At 44.4% G+C, this 25,025-nt stretch overlaps 2 protein-coding genes across 3 annotated transcripts; one reads left to right on the top strand and one right to left on the bottom strand.

The window, feature by feature from the left end:
- The first annotated feature begins 2,676 nt into the window (after positions 1–2,676).
- On the top strand, positions 2,677–10,383 carry LOC117043221 (cytochrome P450 2K6-like). 2 transcript variants are annotated; one of them, XM_033142683.1, is made up of 9 exons: positions 2,677–2,744; positions 3,306–3,521; positions 4,631–4,793; positions 5,230–5,379; positions 6,481–6,641; positions 7,129–7,302; positions 7,577–7,718; positions 8,197–8,381; positions 8,799–9,017. In XM_033142683.1, exons 2-9 carry the CDS (start codon positions 3,339–3,341, stop codon positions 9,000–9,002), a joined length of 1,362 nt encoding a protein of 453 aa, XP_032998574.1. In that variant the 5' UTR covers positions 2,677–2,744; positions 3,306–3,338; the 3' UTR covers positions 9,003–9,017. The 2 variants fall into 2 exon arrangements, with proteins under 2 accessions (XP_032998574.1, XP_032998575.1); XM_033142684.1 differs by lacking the exon at positions 2,677–2,744 and adding an exon at positions 10,141–10,383 and having other exon boundaries at positions 3,224–3,521; positions 8,799–8,940.
- A 7,182-nt stretch (positions 10,384–17,565) lies between these two features.
- GLYATL3 (glycine-N-acyltransferase like 3) lies at positions 17,566–24,157 on the bottom strand. The gene is made up of 4 exons (XM_033145396.1): positions 23,935–24,157; positions 19,978–20,085; positions 18,530–18,656; positions 17,566–17,726 (listed from the first exon to the last, which is right to left on the bottom strand). The coding sequence occupies exons 1-4, from the start codon at positions 24,010–24,012 to the stop codon at positions 17,596–17,598; spliced, it is 444 nt and encodes a 147-aa protein (XP_033001287.1). The 5' UTR covers positions 24,013–24,157; the 3' UTR covers positions 17,566–17,595.
- Positions 24,158–25,025: the final 868 nt, after the last annotated feature.

Below are 25,025 nucleotides of genomic sequence, written 5' to 3'. Positions count from 1 at the left end.
CCTCTGGGGGTGAAGTCAAACCATATAGTGACGTCCCTGGGACACAAGCCTGGACAGTGAGTGTATCTAGAGGTCCTGGGCTGCCCAGACGACAAAATGCCCCTCTTGGCCTCACTGATGGGAGTCCAAAGGAAAGCAGAGCAATATGTTTGGTGCCAGCTGGGCTGTAGGAATTGGCAGAAGGTGGTGTACAAGGGACTCCACTCTGGATTTGTGTAGGTTTACTCCTTAACCTTTTCTTTTCCTTCTCCTAAATCGACATGCCTCATCTACTTCTCACTTCCCTCTACAACATGTTCAAATATGAGCTAGCGATAATGGTTTTACTTGGGAATACAACAACAGTACCAGCTGAAGAGACCCAAAAATAGTTTTTTAGACAAGCAACTTATCTCTGAAGCCCCCTCATGAGGAGTGAGGGGGCTCTTCAAATCCATAGTTTGCACTCCCCTTCCAATTCCTGTCAGTGGGGAATCCACATCTGCCCACATCTGAAACAGTGTCCTTATGTGTAGCATGTTGTTCTTCGCCTTAAAGGGCAGACACAAACATTCACTCTAATATGAGGAAGTAGCAAGTATTGCAAATATTCACATGTTACATTGAACAAATGTTCAATCTGCGTACACAAGTAGCTAAGCTGTACACTCATACAATTATTCACAGTTATTCACTTTAAGAAGGCTGATTTCAAAAAGCTTAAGGAACTACAGGGTGAGATCCTATGGTCAGAAGCACTCAATAAGAAGGTCCAAATGCTGAAATTTCTAGTAAAGTATTCCTCACTGGACTCTTAACAAATATATTCCACCCTGGGCCCACTAGAATTCCTGGGCACCAAGATCTGAGTTTCAGGCAAGCACTCTTTGATGAGAGAACTCCAGCAGACACTTAAAATCACAAAATATGCAGCAATGTAAAGTGTGGAAATACAGGCCGTTAGACCTTTAAAATATATCCCTGTGAATTCCAAAACTTTCTTCTTCCCTCTGCATACGAAAAGACCACAAGTTTGGTAAGTTAAAAACTGGTTTACTTACAAAGGTCAGGTTCATGTGCTTTTCCATACATCAGTCAGAAAAGACATAGGCAGTAAAACCTGGCTAAGTTTCAAAGTGGTGAATGTTTCTAAATTATTGGTATAGGAACTCAAGAATGGCTTGTGAGCAACCAGCTCCGACTTCTTTTACATACTGAGCTTCTCAGGCAGACTGAGGTACAACAAAAGGCTTGATTATCTTCCAAGCTGAGGGGAAGTGACCTAACTTACTCTATGGTTTTAACACATTTGTGCATTAGCATGCTGGCTATACGAGGCTGGTTATCTCACACAGATAAGTCCTAAGACAGAAAATAAGCCAGTACCTGCTCTGATACTGTGGTAACTGCCGGTCAACACCTGAGCCTCCTGCCACCAGATGCAGAACAGCAAGTGCTTAAAATGGCTGTAATCTGCCCGGGGACCTTATGGATCAAGAGCAACTGTAAATAAAAGAAATCACCATCAGCTAAACCACAATGTTTCACAAGCCAAGAGGAAGTGTGTAACACGCGTTTGTCTATGGAGCAAATAATTCCAGAGATGACTGACAGAAGAGGACCATGCTGCATAGTGCAGAAAAATCCACTTCCGTCCTTGCAAGAAGGTGGAATTGCAGGCAGTCACGGCCCTGCCATGTGCACAGGGGCTGGGAGCTCAGGCCCTGTGCGATAGGGGGATTCCCGGCTGTGTCACTTGCCAGGCCGAAAAATTCGGTCGGCCTGGGGGGGTGTCCTGCCCTATTTAAGCAGTGCACAGCCGGGAATCCCTCCTGCTTTTCCCCTACTCCACAGCTGCTACGGTTTTCCCACCCTCCCGCCCTTTAAGGTTTTTTCTGTTTCTGACCTTGCTATGGACCTCGGTTGGTCGCCGTTGAGGGGACTGGTAGGAATTTTTTCCACTTGGCAAATTAGCACCAGCCATTTGGTTTTAGGTAGCAATTCGTCACAACTCTTCGTTTTGGCGGTTAGGCGTTGGAATATTTCTGGAGAGGTGAGGAGGGGAGGTTGCGCCATCACCTGCCCTGCAATTTGAAGGGTATTCCGTTAAAGTTTTCTGGGGGTGTGGCCCTGACTGAAGCCTAGGGAGGTTAGGGCCTAAGGAACGCCCCTATCGGTTACCCCAGGGGGACTTTCTAGTTGATGTGCATCACAGGACTCCCTTTACTGCTGGTTAACCCTTCCCAGACTCCCAGCACACAGGCTGGAGTCGGATATAGTCGGTTAGATCCAATGCCTAAGCCAATACTGCTCAACATCTGTAACCAATAAAGTTGTGGCCTTTTCTGCCCATTAACCTTATATATTGTATCACGTGTCATGTGTTTTCCATGAGGTTGATGGGACGTTGCCACGCAATTGCACACACACCCCAAAATATTTGTGCAGTATTTCCCCAAGAACATCTCCCTATGTTGCTGGCACCGGTATATTAATTAACTAAACTAGCTACACACACATGCCGAACAGCAGAATATTTGTACAGAAGGAGTTCAGGAGCTTCTGAGACTATCTCAAAGATTTCTCACTAGTTCAATAATTACGCAAGAGGGTTTCTCAACAGTTGTTTGAGTTCCTTCCAACTCTCCAGTTATGTGATTCTAAGATGTGTTTCTAAACCTGAACGTTGGACCTCCCGAGAATTCAAAAGAGGTTGAAGCTGCTGAACGATGTGTTCATTTCAGGAAGAAAACACCCCTGCTCAAGTGAGTATAAAGGGGTGCGGGTGGTGCTGTGGTCTAAACCACTGAGCCTCTTGGGCTTCCTGATTGGAAGGTTGGCGGTTCGAATCCCTATGACCGTGTGAGCTCCCTTTGCTCTGTCCCAGCTCCTGCCAACCTAGCTGAAAAGCATGCCAGTGCAAGTAGATAAATAGGTACTGCTGCAGAGGGAAGATAAACGGCATTTCCGTGCGCTCTGGCACTCGTCACGGTCCTCCGTCCACCATTAGCATTTTAGTCATGCTGGCCACATGACCCGGAAAGGTGTCTGTGGACAAACTCCGGCTCCCTCGGCCTGAAAGCGAGATGAGCGCCGCAACCCCATCGTCGCCTTTGACTGGACTTAACTATCCAGGGGTCCTTTACCATACATTTAAAGGGAAAGCTAAATCATCAAGCGTAGATTGCAGTAAAGTCTTGGGGGAAATGGAAGGCATGCCATTGAATGAAATGATTTGCTAGAGACAGTTCCTAGTATGATAAATTTGCTGCTCATTTCAGCCGGCAGACATTGTCCTTGATCAAACTATGTTGTGACTTTCACAGTAATCGCTTCAGAAATTTGCTCGCTGAAAAGAAATGGATTGGACTGAACAGATTCCAACATTGTTCCTGTGCATCCTTACGATTATATGCATTTTGAAATGGGGATGTTTCTGGAATAGGAGCTCCAAAAATCTCCCACCAGGTCCTACACCTTTACCACTTCTTGGAAATCTCCACATGATGGATCTGAAGAGACCGTACAGAACAATGTTAAAGGTAACATTTTCTGTTATTTTTGCAGCAAAGCAAAGATTCTGTGGATGTTTTGAGGCCACGTAGATGTCAGTGTTCCATCTCATATATGCATAAATGCAAAAATGACAAAACTCTGTCAAGTATCACTTATTCCTTTTTTCTTCCTTTTTGTGTGTGATTGCTGTTATGGTTTAGGCTGATAGCTGATCTGTGCTGTGGAGGGACTGGGTCACTGGAGGAGGGGAATAGGAATTCCACAACCAGCCTTATCTGCAAAAATTAGCTGCAAAATTATCAAACTTTTCAATGTGAAGCCAGCACATCTAAAAACAGTGTTGGAATCCATTCAAGTTTTCACAATCATTTAACATGAAACAAAACAAAGCATTTATATTGCTGAATGTGGGCTTTTAAGTGTGCCTATGTCTGAAATTATGTTCTTATTGAGAATGTTCATCTCTTCGCAACACCCACAGTTGCCAGGATTCTTTGGGCAGGTGTAAAAATTGGCATCAGATTAAATCTAGATTAAGTCTCCAAGGTAATTTTAGCTAAAGGCGATATTGGAAAGCACTAGCACGCCATGGGTGAAACAGAGGAACCTAATTATGAGCAGCCAGAACTGATAGCTCAGTTGGTTGAGTAAGATACTTTTATTTTTATTTTTTTAAAATATTTTTTATTAAATTTTACATACATTCTTTTAAACAACCATTCTTATTCATCTCTTATACATATTTTTTACTTCCCTCAACCGCTTCTCAGGATTTTCAAATTTTCTAAATTCTTATTGTATTTCCAACTTTAGTATTATTTTTTCAACATTTTTTTCATCTTATTATATATCATTTCCCAGAAGCCTTTCACCTTATTACATTCCCACCACATATGATAAAACATTCCCTCTTTCTCTTTACATTTCCAGCATTTATCACTCACTTTATACATTTTAGCTAATTTTACTGGTGTAATATACCATCTATACATGCTTAGACATTTAAGGTTGATAATTCAGTCACAAATATACCATGAAACCATGTAAATGAAATCAGTTTTTATTTCAGATCTGGGAGAGTTTATGTACGTTTAGTTACCCTTGATGTTTCTCTCTTTTGGTCATTGAACTCCAGTTGTCAAAAGAATATGGCCCCATCTTCCACATCCAAATGGGATTCCAGAAAATGGTGGTGCTGACAGGGTACGAGACAGTCAAGGAGGCCCTGGTGAATCAGGCAGACGCATTTGCAGAGAGACCCATCATCCCGATTTTTGAGGAGTTTGCAAGGGGCTTTGGTGAGACCTTTCCTTCTGCATAATAGCTTGTGCTGTTTGTGAAATTTGGTTAGTTCATGGAACTGATTATTAGTTTAAATTATAGCTTTGAGGACATCCTGCCAATTTTTCAATCGACCAGTGTAGCTGCAGCCATTTGATGGATAATGTCAAATGTCTTTGTCACTGCCAGCAAAAGAGTAGCGTTGAGGAAATGGGAGAATCTGGTCATAAGATAATGTACCATTACATCTGAAGGGCCATAAACTGGAGAACCCCTTCTGCAATGGGTACAACCCATAGGGATATTGCTGGAGTTCTGGAGAGCGTGTGTCTTATCAGAGACCGAATGAGGGACCAGCTAAGAGGCATCTTCAGTTCCACAGAAGAAGGGTGAGGTAAGCCAAAACATATTGTCGTGGCCATGGTAACTTGAAACTGGATCTCTTCTCTTCAGGTGTTCTTTTTTCACATGGTGAAAACTGGAAAGTGATGAGGCGGTTTGCACTAAGCACATTACGGGACTATGGCATGGGAAAGAGGTCCATAGAGGACAGAATTGTGGAAGAATGCAGTGTCCTGATTAAGAGATTTGAATCTTACCAAGGTGGGTTCGTGTTTCCTTCTGGTCCTCCAGGGCAAAACAGCACTACATTAGATGCCCAGAATGTTGTCTTATATACATATTGTTAATTCTCAGAACTATAGTAGGCTAACCATGATTCCCTGTGAAGAAGTAACCCATCTGCAGTGTTCAGGGCAGTGTTTTTCAACCCGTGTGCCATGGCACCCTCCGGTACCTTGAATGGTGGTCAGGGTGCCATGGGCAACTCTGGCCTCTGCCCCTCTTTCCTTCCCTCCCTCCATGGATGCCCTCTCCCATCTCTGCCTCCCAGAGGCTTGCACAGCTGTTTGTTGCAGCAACCCTGGCTACAAGCTCCTCAGGTGAACGGTCCCTCTGGGGCTGGCCAGGGGCTGCTGGTTGCCAGGAGCTGAGGTGGTTCAGCCAGTCCACCAGCCCAGGATGTTGGGAATGGACAGACAAGTGGGAGGCTGGGCAGGCAGGCAGGCACCGCACTGGCCATTATTGTGCTTGCTGTGTGCAAGGCCTGCCTGGGAGCTGAGTGTACAGGTATAGAACCGAAATTGGCAAAGGGTTGGCAGATTACAAATGTGTATCAGCCACTATTACAGGAAATGTCTAGATAAAGGAGCCCTGCCAAGTATGTAGAGAAGATCATTTAACATCTAGAAGTGGCCCCCCAGGGGATGTTTTATCAAAGGCTGGAATATAAATCTGTTGTGGCAATAACTGCTGTGCACAAGACTCTTCTACCAGGGGGACCAGAAATGAAATAGAAATATCTGTTTAATCTGCTTGCTTCTTCTTGAAGACACTGGGGTTGAATAATTAAAGCAATTTGGCTCGATTAAAAAATGGGGAGCCTTTTCACCTTACAGGCCTGGTGGCGCCCACTGCTGCCACTGGGTAGGTATATAGACCTCTGGTTAGGTATATACTGCAATAGCGCCCGTGACTCTTTTTAGCAATTCTTAACTCAGATATCTCCAAGTCCACCAGAACGTAGGATCAGTTTCTAAGATAAATGTACGCTATACATAGGTAGGCTGACACTGGGAACTGAAGGCAGTGAAGAGCAATTATACTTGGTATTTTATCTGAACATGGTTTAATATTTATGTATAGGACAACCATTTGAAACCACCACAATTATGAATGCCGCTGTTGCCAATATCATAGTGTCCATCCTACTAAACAAGCGATTTGAATACGAAGATTCCACATTTAGAAAACTTCTGAAGTTGGTCAATGAAAATGTCCGGCTCTTTGGAAGCCCCTCTGTCATGGTAATCTAAACTTGTCAAATGGAAAAGAAATAAAGAAGGGCCCAAAACAAATTTATTTTTAAAAAGCAAATGTTGAATTTCAAGACAATGTTCCCCCCATTTATTATTTTCATTCATATAATTGGATATTCTGCTTAAAATATAATAGCTGGATGACTTAAACCATAATTGACTTTCTGTATATTGATGGCCCTGCCACTAGTGGTATAACTATACCGTGTTGAGCTCTGTCTAGGGGCTTGCCCACATCTGAGCAAACTGCTAATCCACAAGTACAAGGGGGCTTGATAACTACAACAGCATGTAAGAAAATGGCCCTCCAGCCAGCTCTATTGCAGCCTTGGCCTCTTAGGGGTATTTACTCAACGTTGCTCCAACCCAAAAACATTTATTGTTCTGAGGAAGATGAGCAAACATATTTGGAGTACCACCTGAGAATTACCTGTAAGCACTGGGCTTTTCTCTTTTTCGTATTTTATCTTTACAGCTGTATAACATGTTTCCCGCTCTTGGTTCGCTTTTGGGAGCTCCCAAGACTCTTCTTCACAACAGAGATGAGATACATGCCTTCGTAAATGCCACCTTCATAAAACACCTTAGAGATCTGGATGAAAATGACCAAAGGAGCTTCATTGATTCATTTCTTCTGAGACAGAAAGAGGTAATGGAGTCTTTTAAGCCCGCCAAGAAAATTTGAAATTTTCACATTTTAAAAATACATTTCCATGTGAGCTGGTGTCTAATACACTCTGCACATTTTCTTTTATTTTTGCTCTATAAAGCTTTGGCTAATATTGGGAGTCTGTGACCTGACTGCTTGCAGGGCTGTTTTCCAGTGAGTGCCCTCCCAGCCCTTGGCTAGCTACTTGGATATCCACACATACAATTTGCTCCTTCACCTTGTTATATCCAGTTCTTTCTTTTTTACACACCAGGAGAAGGACAAGCCGAATGGATATTTCCACAATGAAAACCTAAAAGCCGTTGTGGGTAACTTATTTTCTGCTGGCACGCAGACCGCTTCTAGCACATTGCGCTGGGGACTCTTACTAATGATGAAATATCCTGAAATTCAGAGTGAGTACTTTTCATTGGGTTGGCTCCCATTACTCTGCGTAGCTAGCATATCTTGATTCCAGTTATACATGGGGGGCCGGGCAGCTGGGGGTGAGCCCCACAATTTCCTTGAGGTGGGCGGCCCCCCTCAATATTCCACAATCGGGTGGGCCTTTTTGGGCCTAGTTTCACTGTGTGACATCACGGGTGTCAGCCCCCCCACAATGTTCCTGACTTTCGCTTCCTGCATAACTGTCAGCAAATTGTGAGTTTCCACTAAAAATATCAGCTGAATAGCATCTTCCACAACTTTGCATTATGTTGTGAGATTGTGCTCATGGATCAGAAAGTCCCATAGCATAATTAGCTGTCAGTTACTCCAGGAAATCTGAAGATATGAGGTGATGGCAAACATATGCTTTTGAGTTTAGCATTTGGGGGGACAAGAAAACCACCAATGTTTATTTTAACAACAACAAAAACCCTCCACTGCCTCCAGATAAGGTCCAAGAAGAAATTGCGAAGGTTGTTGGATCTTCTCAACCAAGGATTGAGCACCGAACAAAAATGCCATATGTAGATGCTGTGATCCATGAGATCCAGAGATTTGCTGACATTGTCCCAACAAATCTACCCCATGCAACCACTGTGGATGTTACCCTCAAAGGCTACTTCATTCCAAAGGTAATCACTTGGATTAAACTGCATTCTTTGCTCAGCTGACTGCAATCAATTTCTTCATTAATGAGGACATTACACTTTAGGCTAACCCTAGGAGCAGGCCCCACTGACCTCCCTTTAAATTTGGGGGCCTTTCCCCCTCCTGGGGGCACCAGTTCCCTAGTCTTGGCCTACTTGCTTCTGCCTTCCTTTCTCCATACAGGTCTTTATTGAGTCGTCCCAGAAAAGTTGGGCAAGGGGCTCAGTCAACAATTCTCTCAGCCCAATGATGACCGTTTAAGGAGCTAATGGTATATAATCTCTGGATTATATTCCGGATCATTTCTTGCTTTAAAAAACAAGACATTGAGGACTATAGCATAACAATTTGCTTGAGGGGCCATATCCACTTTTTAAATAACTCTTGCTTTTCCTTTGCAGGGGACTCACATCATGCCACTACTGACCTCTGTGCTGCACGATGAATCTCAGTGGGAAAAACCATACCAATTTTATCCTGAGCACTTTCTTGACTCTGAAGGAAAGTTCAGAAAGAGAGAAGCATTCCTGCCTTTCTCTGCAGGTAACTTATTTTGTGTCTATTTATACATATCCAATGTGAGCTTAATGAACAGGCCATCCTAAGCATCTTAACATAAAGTAAAACTTGGACAGAGGACCCAGTCCCAAACTTTGGAGTACTTCTATCTGTCATTTAGAACTGCAATAAGATACGCAGCATTATTCGTTTTCAGCAGGGCAACTTCTGGGCCAGTGGCCAAATGGGACACTTCAAGGCCCTCTAACCAGCCTCAGAAGTTCCCCCAGGCCTTGGCTTTCAGTGGACCTGCTCTGTGCTCCCCTTGTTGCTTTGGCCTGGCCAGAATGTGCCATTGATCTGTGATAATGGCACCTGCTTGCTGTGAGGCAGAATGGATACAGGTTGTTTGGAGGATGAGGTGCAGAAAACTCTCAGACCATGGGCTGAAAAACATCCGCTCACCTTGGTTTTCAGCCCTGTAGAATGCTCCCTGCTGGGGGTTCATCTTGCCAACATTCCTCAGGTGAAAATCGGGACATTTTTCACACCCACCCAACTCACCCTCCTCGACATCCCATTTGTGGTCCCCCCCCCTTTCAGAAGAAGGGCAGTGCCACCCCTACACCAATGGGACTCAGCACACACACCCTCCCCTGTCCTGAAAAAAACCCTTAGCCCCAAATTGGTGTTGTTCTTTTTGTAGATTTGCAAAAGGAAAAACACACACCGATAAATACATTTTAGAAAGATTAGACATGGATGCACAAAGCATTTTAAAAAAATAAACCCAGACTCCTTGTGCTCTGTTCCGCTCCCCATTTCATCCCACTCAGGGCTGCTCTGCCCTCTGCCTCCCCCTCAGAGCCACTGCATCATCACGCTAGGCCTCGGCAGCCGCATCCTCTCCTCCAACAGCCACTATGGAGGGACAAACGCTGGCTCTTCTTTCTCCCCAAGCTCAGCAGCACAGCCACTGGCGAAACAGGGAAATGGGGACATTCTGGCATCAGATCAGAAGCCAGGACAGCTTTCATAATTGTGGGACTGTCACTGGAGAATTGGGACACTTGGAGAGCATGCATTTATTCAAGATGATTATTCATTCTTGTTGCATTTCTGAACGGTATCATTATGAAATTTTAAACAGTAAGCGGTTTGATGCATTCCATTATAGATAAACCAATAAAATGTTATTAAGAAAGCAATAAAGCCAGTTTCAATCCTGCTTGCGCTTCCTTACAGGTCGGAGAGAATGTTTAGGTCAGACTCTTGCCAAAATGGAGCTCTTCCTCTTTTTAACAAGCCTCCTGCAGAGATTCACGTTCCAGCTACCTCCGGGAACATCTGAAGATGACCTGGATTTTACGCCTGCTCTTGGGTTAGCAACATCGCCCATGCCCCACCAAGTCTGTGCTCTGCCACGTTCATAAGACACAAACTTCATGGGTTGCTTATCCTCCCTGTGTGTGCAATGCAAACCGTTTTTTAAACACCTCTATTAACCATCGGCATTTTGGTTCAGTAGACTTCCAGTCGGATTGGCCTATGCTGTGTCACAAAACTTAAGTGTTGCACACTATGTTCTGCTTAATGTTTGTAGTAAATATGATTTTGTGTTAATTGTAGTGCTTTGGTTCAGGCTAGGAATTTAATTTTGAAGTTCTTTGATTCTGATCAGAAAAAAAATTACCTGCTAACATTGAAATCTGTATTTTTTTGTGTCAAACCACTTCATTCCTTGTGTATTTTATTGCGTCATCATGTGGTTCTAAGTCAGATATTCCCAAATTCGGCCCTCCAGCTGTTTTGGGACTACAATTCCCACCATCCCTGACCACTGGTCCTGTTAGCTAGGGATGATGGGAGTTGTAGTCCCAAAACATCTGGAGGGCCAAGTTTGGGGGTGCCTGTTCTAAGTGGAGGGCACTTTTAAAAACAAAGATTTAAGCGATGGCTGGTCAAAAAGGAGTAGTACAAAGCAGCTGCTTCCCTCCACTCTGATCAAGAGGCTGAGATTTTAACTGAGGGCCTCAGGTATAGCAAGTCTGCAGGTAACAAACTAGATTAAGTCTTTCCATGTGAAAAGAGCAGTGATAAATTTCACTTGTCTTTACAATTTGCATCAGGAATCTGATTAAGAACATTAAATAAAAACTTACTCTGTGGAGAAATCCTATTTTAAAAATGGAGGGGGGAACTGGATGGGAGATGCTGTGATCACTAGACCTGCACTATTTTGCTTTCTTTGAATAAAGAGTTAACTTCCCCGGCACTGGTGGTGTTTTTATTGCTGACCTACTCCTGCCTTCAGCTCCTGCCAGCTTATGAGGACTGAAGGTCTCCACCTTCCCACTGCCCTCTAAAGCCCCTCCCCAGCGGCCTACATCTCCATCCCCTTGCATCTCATGACTTTGCCGTCTTCATTGCTCTCCATGTTGTGGGTGACCAGGGAGAAGGGAGCTGGTCTCAGCAGAAGGGGGAGACTCCCCGGATGAGGCAGGCTGCGTCATCTCTGTCTCCTGACCCCCTTCCTCTCCTGTCTGAACTGTTCTCTGCCCCCGTTTCTTCCTGCTCACAAAACCCTGTTACCTCTTCAGCTTCCAACACCTCCTCCTCCTCCCAGTCAGCTCCCTCTTCTCCCACTGGCCACTCGTCCCACCACCAGTCCCCTGACTCAGAGCCTTCTCCCTCTGGGGATTTCCCAGCTGCTGCCTCCCGTCACAGCCAGTCCATGACACCTAACCACTTTCAGCTTTTTTTAACAAAAAAACAACCAAGTGGTGGATAAATGTTATGATATAAATACATAGGGCTGGGTTCCATTTTGCAGTCTCTTCATCATATCCCTGATGGAGGACTCTTCAGAGGGTGGCCTATATCTCCCTGAGGCAAATACCACGGCAGAGCACCCTGTGCTGAGGCACACAGAGAAAAAACCAGAGGATCCAGTTCCCTCAGGAGACATGGCAGCAGCCCAAGCTCCTCCTTCAAGACACTTCACTTCAAGGAATCAGAGATATAAGGGAAGACGCAACTGAATCCCAGGGAGAACAGGGCCCTAAAGGTGCAGGGTCAATTAGCTGCCTGATGCCAGACTGCCCACTTGAGGAAGAAAGTAAAGGGATACTTGTGAGTAAGCTACTCTGTCAGTAGTCTAAATCAGGCACGTCCAACAGGTAGATCGTGATCTACCGGTAGATCACTGGACATCTGAGGTAGATCACTGGTAGATCACTGGCTCCCCTGAAGAGGCTCAACAACTGTGGCTCCCCTAAGAAAAGCTCAACTTTTTTGCCCTGCACCACCCAAAAACAGGGATTTCCTTCTCCCTAAAAAAGCTCAACAACAACTTTGACCTGAATGCCTTAAAAAAACAGGGCTTTCTCCTCCCCGAAAAAGCTCAACAACTTTGACCTGAACCCCCCAAAAAGGGGTAGATCACTGCCAGTTTTTAACTCTGTAAGTAGATCACGGTCTCTTAGGAGTTGGCCACCCCTGGTCTAAATCATCAGGCAACATGGATAGACTACAGCTGTGCTCTGGGGAGAGCTCTGAAGGCTCAGGCTTAAAAGTCCTCCATTCCAAATGCCATCTCCCACCTACATTGCACCCTGATCAGTTGACAGGTGTGGCAAGATCTCATACTGTACCTTAAAATATTACTGCAATGCTTTCCCTATAAGATCTATCTCTGCCACTGTTGTTGGTATCCATCGTCTCGAGAGGCAATGGAGTGCGCCTCTGGGGGTGAAGTCAAACCATATAGTGACGTCCCTGGGACGCAAGCCTGGACAGTGAGTGTATCTAGAGGTCCTGGGCTGCCCAGACGACAAAATGCCCCTCTTGGCCTCACTGATGGGAGTCCAAAGGAAAGCAGAGCAATATGTTTGGTGCCAGCTGGGCTGCAGGAATTGGCAGAAGGTGGTGTACAAGGGACTCCACTCTGGATTTGTGTAGGTTTACTCCTTAGCCTTTTCTTTTCCTTCTCCTAAATCGACATGCCTCATCTACTTCTCACTTCCCTCTACATGTGCAGGAACAGTCTTCTTGACCGTTGGACCCAGTATTGGTCCTGTCCATTTAATTAACTAAACTAATGTCCTAGTGGTGGATTTCTTACATGAATAGCAAAAAAGAGATACTTGAAGGACAGTAAAAATCTGATGTAACTTTTTAATGCTCTCTTGCAAATTGTAATCCATTAATCCAGGAGGATTTCAAAATGCTACTCTTTCTACCTTGTATCATTAAGTGCAATTGAATGTTGCAGTTTATCCTGTGTTGAGTCTCTGTAGGTTTCAAGAGGTTAAACCAGTTTAACAAAGTTTTTGTTTGAGGAGGTAGGCACTAAGTATTAAAATGGAGAGTAAGATTTGAATAAGAACTAGGGAAAATTGGGGCACATCCCATTTAAATGGATGGATTAAAGATCAAGGTGTCTCCCCTGCCAGGTAAGTTAAATGGTTCACTAGAGAGAACACCTAGCTCAGCATATATGCTGCCCATTTCGCTTGTCACTGTGTCTGATGAAATTTTACTGTAATTTTCATTATTATCACTACAGGCAAGTTGCTGAAAGGAACAGATTCTAGCAGTGTTCCTATTTATTCCTACAATTACATTCATTTTGAAACTGGGCACTTTCTGGAACAAGAGCTCCCAAAATCTTCCACCAGCACCCAGGCCTTTACCGCTTGTTGGGAATCTCCACATCACGGATCTGAAGAGGCTTCACAGAACCATGTTAAAGGCAAAGCTTGCAGTTCTTTCCATGGCCAGCCCAAGGTCTCTGGATTATGCGGATCTTCTAGAGCAGATAGACGTCGGCTTTCCCCATCTCAAGTGCAATGTGCAATGTGCAAAGCAAGAAACCTTTGTCCAATGCTGTCTTGTTCTTGTTTGTTTCATTCTTTGCCATTGGTGTGTCACAGTTTGGACTGAACGCCAATATGTTCATTTGGGGCAGAGCAGAATGCATGGCAGGCTGGGAATGGAGGACCCGATAAATTGACAGAGGCCCATGACCCCCTCGATCCTGGGGTGTGTGTTGCAGGGGTGCCTGGCCCACCCCTTCCATTTCACTGCTCCATTCACTGTTGTTCTTAAAGACCTCCTTCAGTTTGTGCTGGGTTTGGGGAAAATTGCCTTCATTTCCAGACTCATCAAGACTGTGTCATGTCTTATTTTAAGAGGGATTAAAGGGGAAAATGCCGACAAAGGTCCGTATAGTTAAAGCTATGGTTTTCCCAGTAGTAATGTACGGAAGTGAGAGCTGGACCATCAAGAAGGCTGATCGCCGAAGAATTGATGCTTTTGAATTATGGTGCTGGAGGAGACTCTTGAGAGTCCCATGGACTGCAAGAAGATCAAACCTATCCATTCTCAAAGAAATCAGCCCTGAGTGCTCACTGGAAGGACAGATCCTGAAGTTGAGGCTCCAGTACTTTGGCCACCTCATGAGAAGAGAAGACTCCCTAGAAAAGACCCTGATGTTGGGAAAGATGGAGGGCACAAGGAGAAGGGGACGACAGAGGAAGAGATGGTTGGACAGTGTTCTCGAAGCTACTAACATGAGTTTGGCCAAACTGTGAGAGGCAGTGAAGGATAGGCGTGCCTGGCGTGCTCTGGTCCATGGGGTCACGAAGAGTCGGACACGACTGAATGACTGAACAACAAAAGGGGGAAATACCAGGACAGTATTATTATAGAGGTTCTAGTGAACCTGAGCAAGCTATCCGCTGTGTGTGTTTAAAAGTGGAATGAAAACTCTGCTAAGTTCTGGGACTTGTTAACACAAGTTGGAATAGGATAAAATAACATAATATATCCTCTCCTGCATCCCTAAACATTCCCACACTATGAATACTGCTTTAGCTGAGATTCCTGCATTGCAGGGGGCTGGACTAGGTGACCCTTGGGTCCCTTCTAACTCTAAGATTCTATGAAGTTTTCTGATTTTCTGCATATCACCAAATTTCACCCCAAAAACTGCTACAGTGTATCTTCCATCCATTGTAAAGAAATGCCACAAACGTCACTGAATTTCTAAGCTACAGCCGAGGTGTGTTTACGAAACCGAAAGGTGTGTGGATAAGTCTGACAAACTGGCACGGCAAGAAGTGGGCATTCATGCTTTTCAGTAGAGTTACTGATGGGACGTTATCCTCCAGAACATTTCCCTGAGCTGGGAATCCCTGGCTATGTAACTTCTTAGCGAGGACTGTTGCTATGAGGCGGTTGTACCCTTTCCTGCGGTGTTCCGGCAAAGTATAACCATGGATCATAGTAGCAAATTGGTCCGTCAAACCCCAGGCAATGGGGCAGCCCCCTTCATCCAGGACGCAGGTACTAGGGAAACAGGAAATGAGGCTGGCAAGGTATTTTCGGCATTGTTCGCTTCCTCCTCGGGACCATGTGCTGTTCAGCAGGCTAGCATGGGACACATCAAGGGAAGCAAGCTTGGGTGGAGGTACTAGCCTAAAAAAGATTTCTCCACTTAAAATGTGCTGTAAAATCCATAAGGTACACACAAAATAGGGAATACATACTAAGAGGCTTATCCTCCGCTCTTTCCAGGCACAGTGAGCGCTTTAAAGCTCTGTTTCCAAGTGCCATAATAATAATAATAATAATAATAATAATAATAATAAATTATTTATACCCCGCCCTCCCTGGCCAGGGCTGGGCTCAGGGAGGCTAACACGGAATATAAATTACAATAAAACATAATAGAAAAAAAGAAAAAAACACAGTTAATTAAAATACGGCTTAAAATGCAGCCTCATTTTAGTAGTAGCCCATAAATCAAGACCTTAAAGGGAGGAAACATCAGCTGTTCACCCAAGCCAGCTATGCATGCTGGTCCTACATAGGCCAGCAAAAAAGCCAAGGGAAAAGTTATATACCAAATCCCATATAAGGGGCCAGAGTGAGTCCAAGCCGAAGGCCAGGCGGAACACCTCCATCTTGCAGGCCCTGCGGAAAGATGTCAAATCCCGCAGGGCCCTTGTCTCTTGTGACAGAGCGTTCCACCAAGTCAGGGCCAGTACTGAAAAGGCCCTGGCACTGGTTGAGACCAATCTAACCTCCTTGAGGCTCGGGACCTCCAAAGTGTTGTTATTTGTGGACCTTAAGGTCCTCCACGGGGCATACCAGGAGAGGTGGTCCCGTAAGTAGGAGGTTCCTAGGCCACATTGGGCTTTAAAGGTCAAAACCAGCACCTTAACCCTGACCCTGTACTCTACCGGGAGCCAGAGCAGCTGGTAAAGCACTGGATGAATGTGATCCCGTGGCAAGGACCCCGTAAAGAGCCTCGCCGTGGCATTCTGCACCTGCTGGAGTTTCTGGGTCAGCTTCAAGGGCAGCCCCGCGTCGAGCGAATTACAATAATCAAGCCTGGAGGTGACCGTCGCATGGATCGCTGGGGCCAGATCAGGGCGAGAAAGGTAAGGGACCAACTGCTTGATACGGCGGAGATGGGAAAATGCCACCTTTGCTGTGACTGCAACCTGCGACTCCATGGAAAGGGAGGAGTCAAAGGTTACAGCCAAACTCTTGACAGAAGGCGCTGGCACTAATTGAGCCCCTGCAAAAGATGGGAGTTGGCCCCCCAAAACCCATGTCGTCCTGACCCAGCCAGAGGACCTCTTTCTTCGACGGATTTAACTCCAACCAGCTCCCACAGCTTCCAAGCATCTGGTCAGCCGTCCATCAACAGATAAAGCTGGGTGTCATCAGCATATTGATGACAACCCAGCCCAAAACTCCAGACAACCTGGGCAAGGGGGCGCATAAATATACTGAAAAGCATTTATCTATTGCTCTGGAGTTCTCCCAGTGAAAACCTGCCCTTTAAAGCTCAATCCGTGGGAAACCTGAACTGACATTTGCTCTGATTGAGCTGCCTTTGGAGGAGAAAGCTCTGGGGCAAAAGAGTGCTTGGACGCAGAGCTTTTAAGCACGGACCAGTGCCCAGAAAGAGTGGGCCAAAAGGCAAGTGTGGATAAGCCCTACTTGAGATGGGTGGGAATGGAAGGAAAGGAGACAAACAGAAGGGAAAGGTGGAGCCAGTAGGCGGCAAAGCCTACCAGATATTCTGTGCTGTCCCTCCCCACCTCTGCCTTTTGGGATAATGCTTATAAGGATCCTACTAATACAAGTCCATTCTTAATACCAAAGGTGAATTTGAAGGAATGCATCCAACAGAAACAATGCATTCTTTGCTTTCACACCTGCAGGACAGCAATTTTGTCCATGGAGTTGCTCCTGGAAATGGTTAAAAAATACAAAAAGGGGGTTCTTTTTCTTCATCTGCCACAGCATCCTAATTTAGAAAATGTGGCGATCAGAGCTAGGGAAAGTAAAGATTCAGGAGTGCATTTTAAACCTTCTTGTTTAATACTATGTTTTGTGTCACCCACCCAACCTTCCTTCCAACCAGTATTTTGCACCTGACATTGGCCAGTGGATCTAGTTAAAAAAAAACACACACAAATGAGATTCTACAAGCCTGAAATCTGTCCGCAGATGTTGCAAAACATTAATACAGAAAAGGACAGGAATCATCAGCCTGGGTGGGGTGGGGGAGTCCTTGAGTCCACTGGCGTGTCTTCACCCAACTTCATAAATCAGTATCTTATTTTGGCACATATTTCAAGAGTGGCATTGCTGTGGAAAATAGTATTGATATGACTAAACTTACGGGAGTTTAACCTCAGGAAGCGTATCTGGATCTGGATGGATAACCATTTGGAAACAAGACTGCTTTACATCCACAAGCTTGGAACGAACTACAGCTTGGGAAGCTTCGTATAATCCATCCTGCAGTCCTGCGAACAAATAAATGAGAGAATAAGCCTTTTAAAATGCAAGCTATAAGGAAATGGATTAATCCGGTTTAGCCAAACTAGCTAGAGGTGTTGTACTGTGTCCCACGAAATACTTTTCTCTCTCTCATTTCTTTAGAAATGCTCCTTTTCCACACTCAAAAGACAGCACCCAAAATTCATTTTGATGCTTTATATAGATGACATTTTGTGGCACCTGTTCTGACAACCAAATTTGCACCACTCACTGAATGATTCAAATTAAAAGTTGAATCCATTTCGTTTTGTGAGAAGGTACCCTGGGGCATTTAAATAAACAGCTGAAAGAATCTAACACAATGGTTTAAACAAAACAACTTGTATACACATTTTCATTAGCTGCAATCACACTATCAAATTCCCTAGTGCAAAACCAACTGTGTGTGTGTGAGAGAGAGAGGGGGGGGGGGAAACCACTTTCTGCTGGACACATAAATAAGCAAGTGTTTATGTGAAAGTCTGCAAGAGAACATACAGCATTTAATTTCTGCTATATTTGCACCATTCGTTCTATAATCTTTAGAGCACAGCGTTTGATCTAGATATTCTTAGGATATTTCGGGTTTTTAAAAGGGAAGAGCTACTAAGGTACAACATACCCTGGCAAAAATCTAGTTTGTGACAAAGGACACATTGCTGAAATTCTCAAGTTTGTGCCACTAACTCTTTCCACACTCTGACATTATTGCTCGGAAATTTTTCTTCAGAAGTCAGTCACGCCATTGGTACATCCTTGTTTCCATTACCCAGCAAGAAATAAGCTTTACCCTGTATTTGGAAGACTTGTTCCCAGTTTATGGTTTCTGGGTTCTCCAGCAATGCTTGGTATGCTTGCTGGTCCTTGTAGAATACAGCGTAGGCATTGGTAAAATGGTCCAGGTCATCACTTTCAGCCTATGATTTTAAAAACACAAAAACCCCTAGTTCACCCCATTATACAACACAGATGCACAATACTTTTGTTGCTATAATCAAAACTGTGATGTGCCACAGGGCTCAAATCGGGATGCCTGGTCAAACGGCAGGTCAGTGAAGAGAACTTAGAATGAAGAAACAATGGCCAAAAGTCATTATTTCTTCTAAATAAATGAGTTTCGTGGTGCTTCTCATTAGGCTTTCCACTTCAAATTTCAGGAGTAAGGAACTGAGCATGTCAAATATTCAGCAATCATTTGTATATAAATCAGGAAAATTTCTATATAAATCAAGAAAACTAAATGAAAAAGCTTGTTTGTGTAATAAGAAAAAAAAAATCTGCCCTTATTCCCTTATGGGGTACACAAGAGCCCTTGCAAAGTCTTTTGCAGGTTCTCCATTGGTAGGAGTAAAAAACAAGAGGCCAACCAGAGAAGATTGAGAAGCAAAGCATTGACCTTTATTGAATCACAGTGGTGATTTTCAGGGGAAAAGACCCAGAAAAATGCAGCCACTAAGAAAGAGCTACTAAGGTACAACATACCCTGTTGTACCTTAGTAGCTTTTGAAAGACATTTCAAAATCCCTCCTGGAGTCTAGCCCACCCCCAGAAACATCAATCATAGAAAAGGTGTAACCCAAGCTCATCGCCCAGATGCATCACACCTACACCACACAAAAAGGCGTTATCTGATGCCTCTTCTCAGTAGCCTGGCCATTCCTTTGAGATGGTAATCTTCTTTAATTCCTGGGACAATTAAATCCCTCACCCCTCCTTCCTTGCAGAGACCCATTTGGTAAACATTTGGTCATTTTGAGAGTCAAAATGGTGTGAGCCCTGTCTGCCTCAGACATGTGGCCTGTTTTCTTGGAAAATTAATAACATATTAATAATATGAAAGACCTTGAAATTCTTACAACAATTGCTTTAAGGACTCATGTTGAAACTTCTGTTGTCAATTAAGTATGGTTCATCTATGAACCTAAACTGTAGCCAATCTCAACTGTGATTTAGGGCAAACAAGCCGCTATAATAAAACATGGTTTGACGTTGACCTGGCTCCCTAACCATGCTTAAAACTAACCGGTTTGTTCAGCGTCAGGCACAGCAAAAAACGGAAGTGAAAGCTTCTTCTCCCCTCATGCTCATGCTGCAAGAGAAGAGGGGAAACTCACAAACCCATGGCTCTTCTAAGCAATGCTGAACACCCAGCACCTAAATGTTGTGTGTATGGGGGAGGGGAGGGAGATGGATTGGGAGATGGAGAGAGAACACACTAGATTATACGCCTTACTATACCGTTCTCTGCCGGCGGGTAATAACAGCTTTAAATTCTGGCCATGAATCCACCACCACTTCCTTCTTGAAGGGGTTCCCTCTGTTTATATGTAACACTGCTCCATAAACCTTCAAAAGGAAAGATGGGCTGTTTAGAGGTTAGAAAAAAAATTTATTCTTATGCGGGTCAGTCTGGATGAAACCCAAGGTCCCTTCCAAAACCTGTATCAGTGAGGCTAGCATGCATGAGGGAACCTGGTAGACCAGCCAAATTCAGTCCTTTGGCTTTAGCTGGCCTGGTAAGTGCTCATAAGCATCCCAAAACATGAGCCAAGAGACCGTGCTCTCCACAAAGGGGGGGGGGTAGGCATTTCCCCCCCCCCAACCTGGCTGTTTGCCAGGTGATCCTAGGCAGCAGAACAACAGAGCTGTTGTGTATAAGAGCTGGAAGCTGGAGGAGATAGAGACATGTCTGCCTCTATGCTGGACTTATGAGTTTGACGCGGGGTAGGTTGAAGCAGGGGCGTAGTAAGCCGCTCTGCCGCCCGGGGTGGCAAACTTAAAGGCACCCCTACCTGGGGGGCAGTCCACCCAAGATGGCGGGCGCGATCGGCTGGCACCCCTTCTGACCGGTACCGCGCCGCGCTGCATTTTAAGGCTGAAGCGGGCAAACAGCAGCACTGCTGTTCGCCCACTGCAACCTCAAAACGTGGTGCGGCGCGGCGCCGGTCAGAAGGGGTGCAAGCCGATCGCGCCCACCATCTTGGGTGGACATGCGCAGTCCACCCAAGATGGCGGGCGCGATCGGCCGGCACCCCTTCCGTGCGGTGCGGCAACCTTTAAGGCTGCAGCGCATGAACAGCAGCACAGACGCTGTGCTGCTCTTCGTGCGTTGCAGCCTTTTAAAAGTTGCCACGCTGACGGTGTCAATCGCGGGGGTGGGGCCTGCCCCCAGAGTGTCACCCTCCCCATTGCGGACCGCCGCCCCCTGCCGCCCCCTTGCTCCGCCCCTGGGTTGAAGGCATGAGCCCCATTCTAATTCCTAGCTCCAGCATGAATTCAATTTCTGAAACAGCCAGGCTAGCTTCTTGGTGAGGTAACGGTCCTCTTAGTATGGGCTGTTAAGATGAAAAGGTCAAATAGGTGGGGTCCCCTCCGTCAACTGATAGGTATAAAGACAGAGACCAGAATTTGGACTTGGTACAGCGGTACCTCGGGTTACGAACTTAATTCATTCCAGAGGTCCGTTCTTAACCCGAAACCATTCTTAACCTAAGGTGCGCTTTAGCTAATGGGGCCTCCCGCTGCCACCGCTGCACAATTTCCATTCTCTTCCTGGGGCAAAGTTCGTAACCCGAGGTACTACTTCCGGGTTAGCGGAGTTTGTAACCCAAAGCATTTGTAACCCAAGGTGTTTGTAACCCGAGGTACCAGTGTATTTATGTGAGCTAGAAGCTGACAGGCTGCAAGCTGGGTAGCTGGGAGACAGAACTACGCTTGTTTTCTGTTTGAATCCAAGACTGGCTATGGGGAAAATAAGACCCTATTGGAGTGTTAATCATACCTTCCAATATGAAGCAGCCCCAGACCAGGACACCATCTTCTTGGGCCACACTTCTGCACAAGATTGGGTCCCCCCCCTCCAAAAAAAAACCAGTGCCACAAAACACATGTTTTGGGGGGGCACACAAGGTCACTGTGCTAGATAGAAGTGATTTTTCTGGGGCAGCAATCTTGTGTGGCACCCCAAAACATGTGATTTGGGGCTCTGTGCCTGAGAAAAGTGCTGCCCAAAATCGTGCAAGATTGCGGTGGCCATTTTGTCCACTATCCTCTCATGAGAAAAAGATGGGATCATGCCTGGAATCCAAGGCTGTGGCTATGGGAGAAGCAGGGCATCCTTGGGGTGTTAATGCTGTGAACCCCTCCATCGTAGACTTAGGTTTTATATATGGGTAAAAAAAACCAAAAATCATGAAGACACCACAGACTCTGCTGTCCCTCATTCTGAAGGAAACATGAACCCTGCTTGGAGATCGAAGTGGGGTGCAACAATACAATTTATGCACAAACATTCCTTGATTCCTTTCATTTTGTTTAGCTGTATATTCATCACTGCCTAAGGAACTAAGAATTAGGCTGCTTTAAAAGGTTGAGTTCTTACAATGTTAGGTTAAAATAGTATATAAGAAGTTAAAATTTTGATATTTTTTTTGAAGTTATGGTTATGAATAAGTTGATAGAGATAAGATGTTAGTTGAAGATTAAGAATAATGGTGAATGATTATTAAAATAGTTACAAAGTTACTAAAGTAAATTAGAATTGAACGCAGAAGAGAGAACGTGAGGAAGTCCCCCAAGTAAGATTTGAAATAAGGTTATAATAGTCAGATTGGTGTGTTTTAGTGTTTTTGTAGGGTGATAGGTATGTATTAGTCCTATTTGTTATTTGTATTTTGTGGTGTGTTTGTTTTATATGTAGAATGTATGTTTTTTATTTTGTTATTTTGTGTGGAAATACCAATAAATCTTATATAAAATAAAATAAAATATAAGGTTGAGTTCTTTCCCTCTCTGTTCTGCAAATGTGTTTTCAGAGAACCATTGTAGATGGAAGCAAGATCTTACTGACATTTACAGAGAAAAGAGGACAGAGAGGAAGGAGACCGTTGTTCCTCCCCTACTCCCATGACACTCTGCAAGCCAAAGGCCTGGCTGCAGTAATGAGCTCGAAGGGAGGGAAAACACAAGGGAGGGCAAAGCAAGTTTCCAAAACCAACAAACTGAAAGGAGCCTTTAACAACGTTTCAAAAGACTGCATATTCTGAAGTTTTCCAGAAAAGTTGGGTATGTTTTTACCTGAAATGAATCAGGCACAATTCTGTATCAGAATCGATGGTGAGTTTTTGTTTTGTTTTTCTCAGGGAGTAAACATTCGGCTTTCTTGAATGCTTCAGTTTACAGAGTTAAGCATCACCTCACTTGATTTGCTGGCTGCAACTGAGACTTCAATTGAATGTGGGTACCTGCTTTTGAATTATGGTGCTGGAGGAGACTCTTGAGAGTCCCGTGGACTGCAAAAAGATCAAACTTATCCATCCTTAAAAAATCAGCCCGGAGTGCTCACTGGAAGGACAGATCCTGAAGCTGAGGCTCCAGTACTTTGGCCACCTCATGAGAAGAGAAGACTCCCTAGAAAAGACCCTGATGTTGGGAAAGATGGAGGGCACAAGGAGAAGGGGACGACAGAGGATGAGATGGTTGGACAGTGTTCTTGAAGCGACTAGCATGAGTTTGGCCAAACTGCGGAAGGCAGTGGAAGATAGGCATGCCTGGCGTGCTCTGGTCCATGGGGTCATGAAGAGTCAGACACGACTGAACGACTGAACAACAATCTGATCTGAAGGGACAACAGCATAATGGAGCCTTGCACTTTTCATTCAGAACTGGCACATACCTGCAGAGCATAATCACTCTCTGAGCATCTATGTCTATGCATGTGTTGCACATTTATGACGAACTGAATTTATAGGTTAGATATAACATTTCATCTCTATGAATTTTCAACAGGTCTCCATTAATCACCGATGCCAATGTTTGAAGGCAGGAACAAAACCAGCCTGCCATTTTGCATCAGATTATTATTATAACTGTCAACCCCTGATAAAACTCTAATGTTCATTATAATAATACTGTAGTGATCACTTTGTAATTGTTTTATGCAATTTTCAATTTTGTTCTGGGGGTAGTAATATAAATATAAGATGCATTTTTATTTAATAAAAGTATACAGACCATCCATCTTTTCAAAAAGACGAAAAAATGAAAAACAGACCCCCAACTGCATTTCTGCATGGAACTCAAGTACAAATTCAGGTCTAATAGCAAAAATATGTACTCCGCCATATCTCTAAAAGATACACCATGATAATTAAGACTTTCGAGCCCATTAACAAAGTCTACGTAGAACTGCATTACCTTGAGTGATTCAGGAAAATTATTGAGTAATTTGTGTTCCAGTATTTGCAGCTTTGTAGAACAGTTTAACACCAGCATCTTGCAACCTTCATGCAAACACAGGTAGGCTACTAGAGGGCACAAGCAGGAGAAAAACCGTGACTAGCAGCAAATGTTACTTCAGTGCACTGGAAAAATGGAAGCCCAAAACATAATCCTAGTGATCATACCCTTCTGTATTTATAGATTATATTTCGTACAGTGCCGTCGCCCGCCCATCCCCCTATACCCTACAATCAGCTGGACGTCATTCTGGACTAAAACCCATGACATGACAAGCTTCTTGGAGAAGAAAATTTCACACAGTAAGTGCCACAAACTTGATATTTTTACTGCTCTACCTTTTTCAGTTTGCTGTAAGCAGCTATGAGAGTGACAAGTCTGAAGGGATAAACATTTTATAAATAAAATTAATAAAAACTTCGACAGCACTGTTGTCCACTCGCATAGTTTTAAACCCAATAAAGCCTTCTTCACCCTAAACCTGAGAGGGTGGGGAACTGTGCACGGGCAGTTGCCCTCTCTAAATTCACAAGGCAGAGATTATTTTGTTGGAATGCAGAACTCAAAATTCTTCTACAATGGGTTAAGAAAGAAACACCATCTTACAGAGATGCATAGCCCGTTCCTGATAGCGTATATAGATCAAAACGGTATTTTAAATTGGGTTAAAGTTTCATGACACCATGTCTGCATTTTGCATCAAAATGGGCTGCGGACACAGATACGTGCCACACTCTGAACAAAATATACAAATATCCCACACAACCCTCATATATCTAGGTCGCATACCTGGGGCTGATTTTCAACTGACTGTTCAGATATAGGAAACAGCTGGAACACTAAGAGGCACTTTCGGTTACATCGATTTTCTGGGAGCAGGTGGGAGATGAAGAGGAAATAGCCACACCCTCGGAAGGAGGGACTTACAATACAAGCTTTAGAAGACAATAGTAAAGGTGAAAAAACTCAAAAGCCCTGCAAACTTGCCTCATTGCCCACAAGACATTTGATATTGCAGCCTTGTTTCTTGTAAGATATCCCATTTCCAC

The sequence above is a fragment of the Lacerta agilis genome, chromosome 3 (assembly GCF_009819535.1).
Source record: "Lacerta agilis isolate rLacAgi1 chromosome 3, rLacAgi1.pri, whole genome shotgun sequence".
Taxonomy (NCBI): Eukaryota; Metazoa; Chordata; class Lepidosauria; order Squamata; family Lacertidae; genus Lacerta; species Lacerta agilis.
Note: the sequence above shows the minus strand (reverse complement) of the source record. Positions and strands in the feature narration are given on the sequence as shown.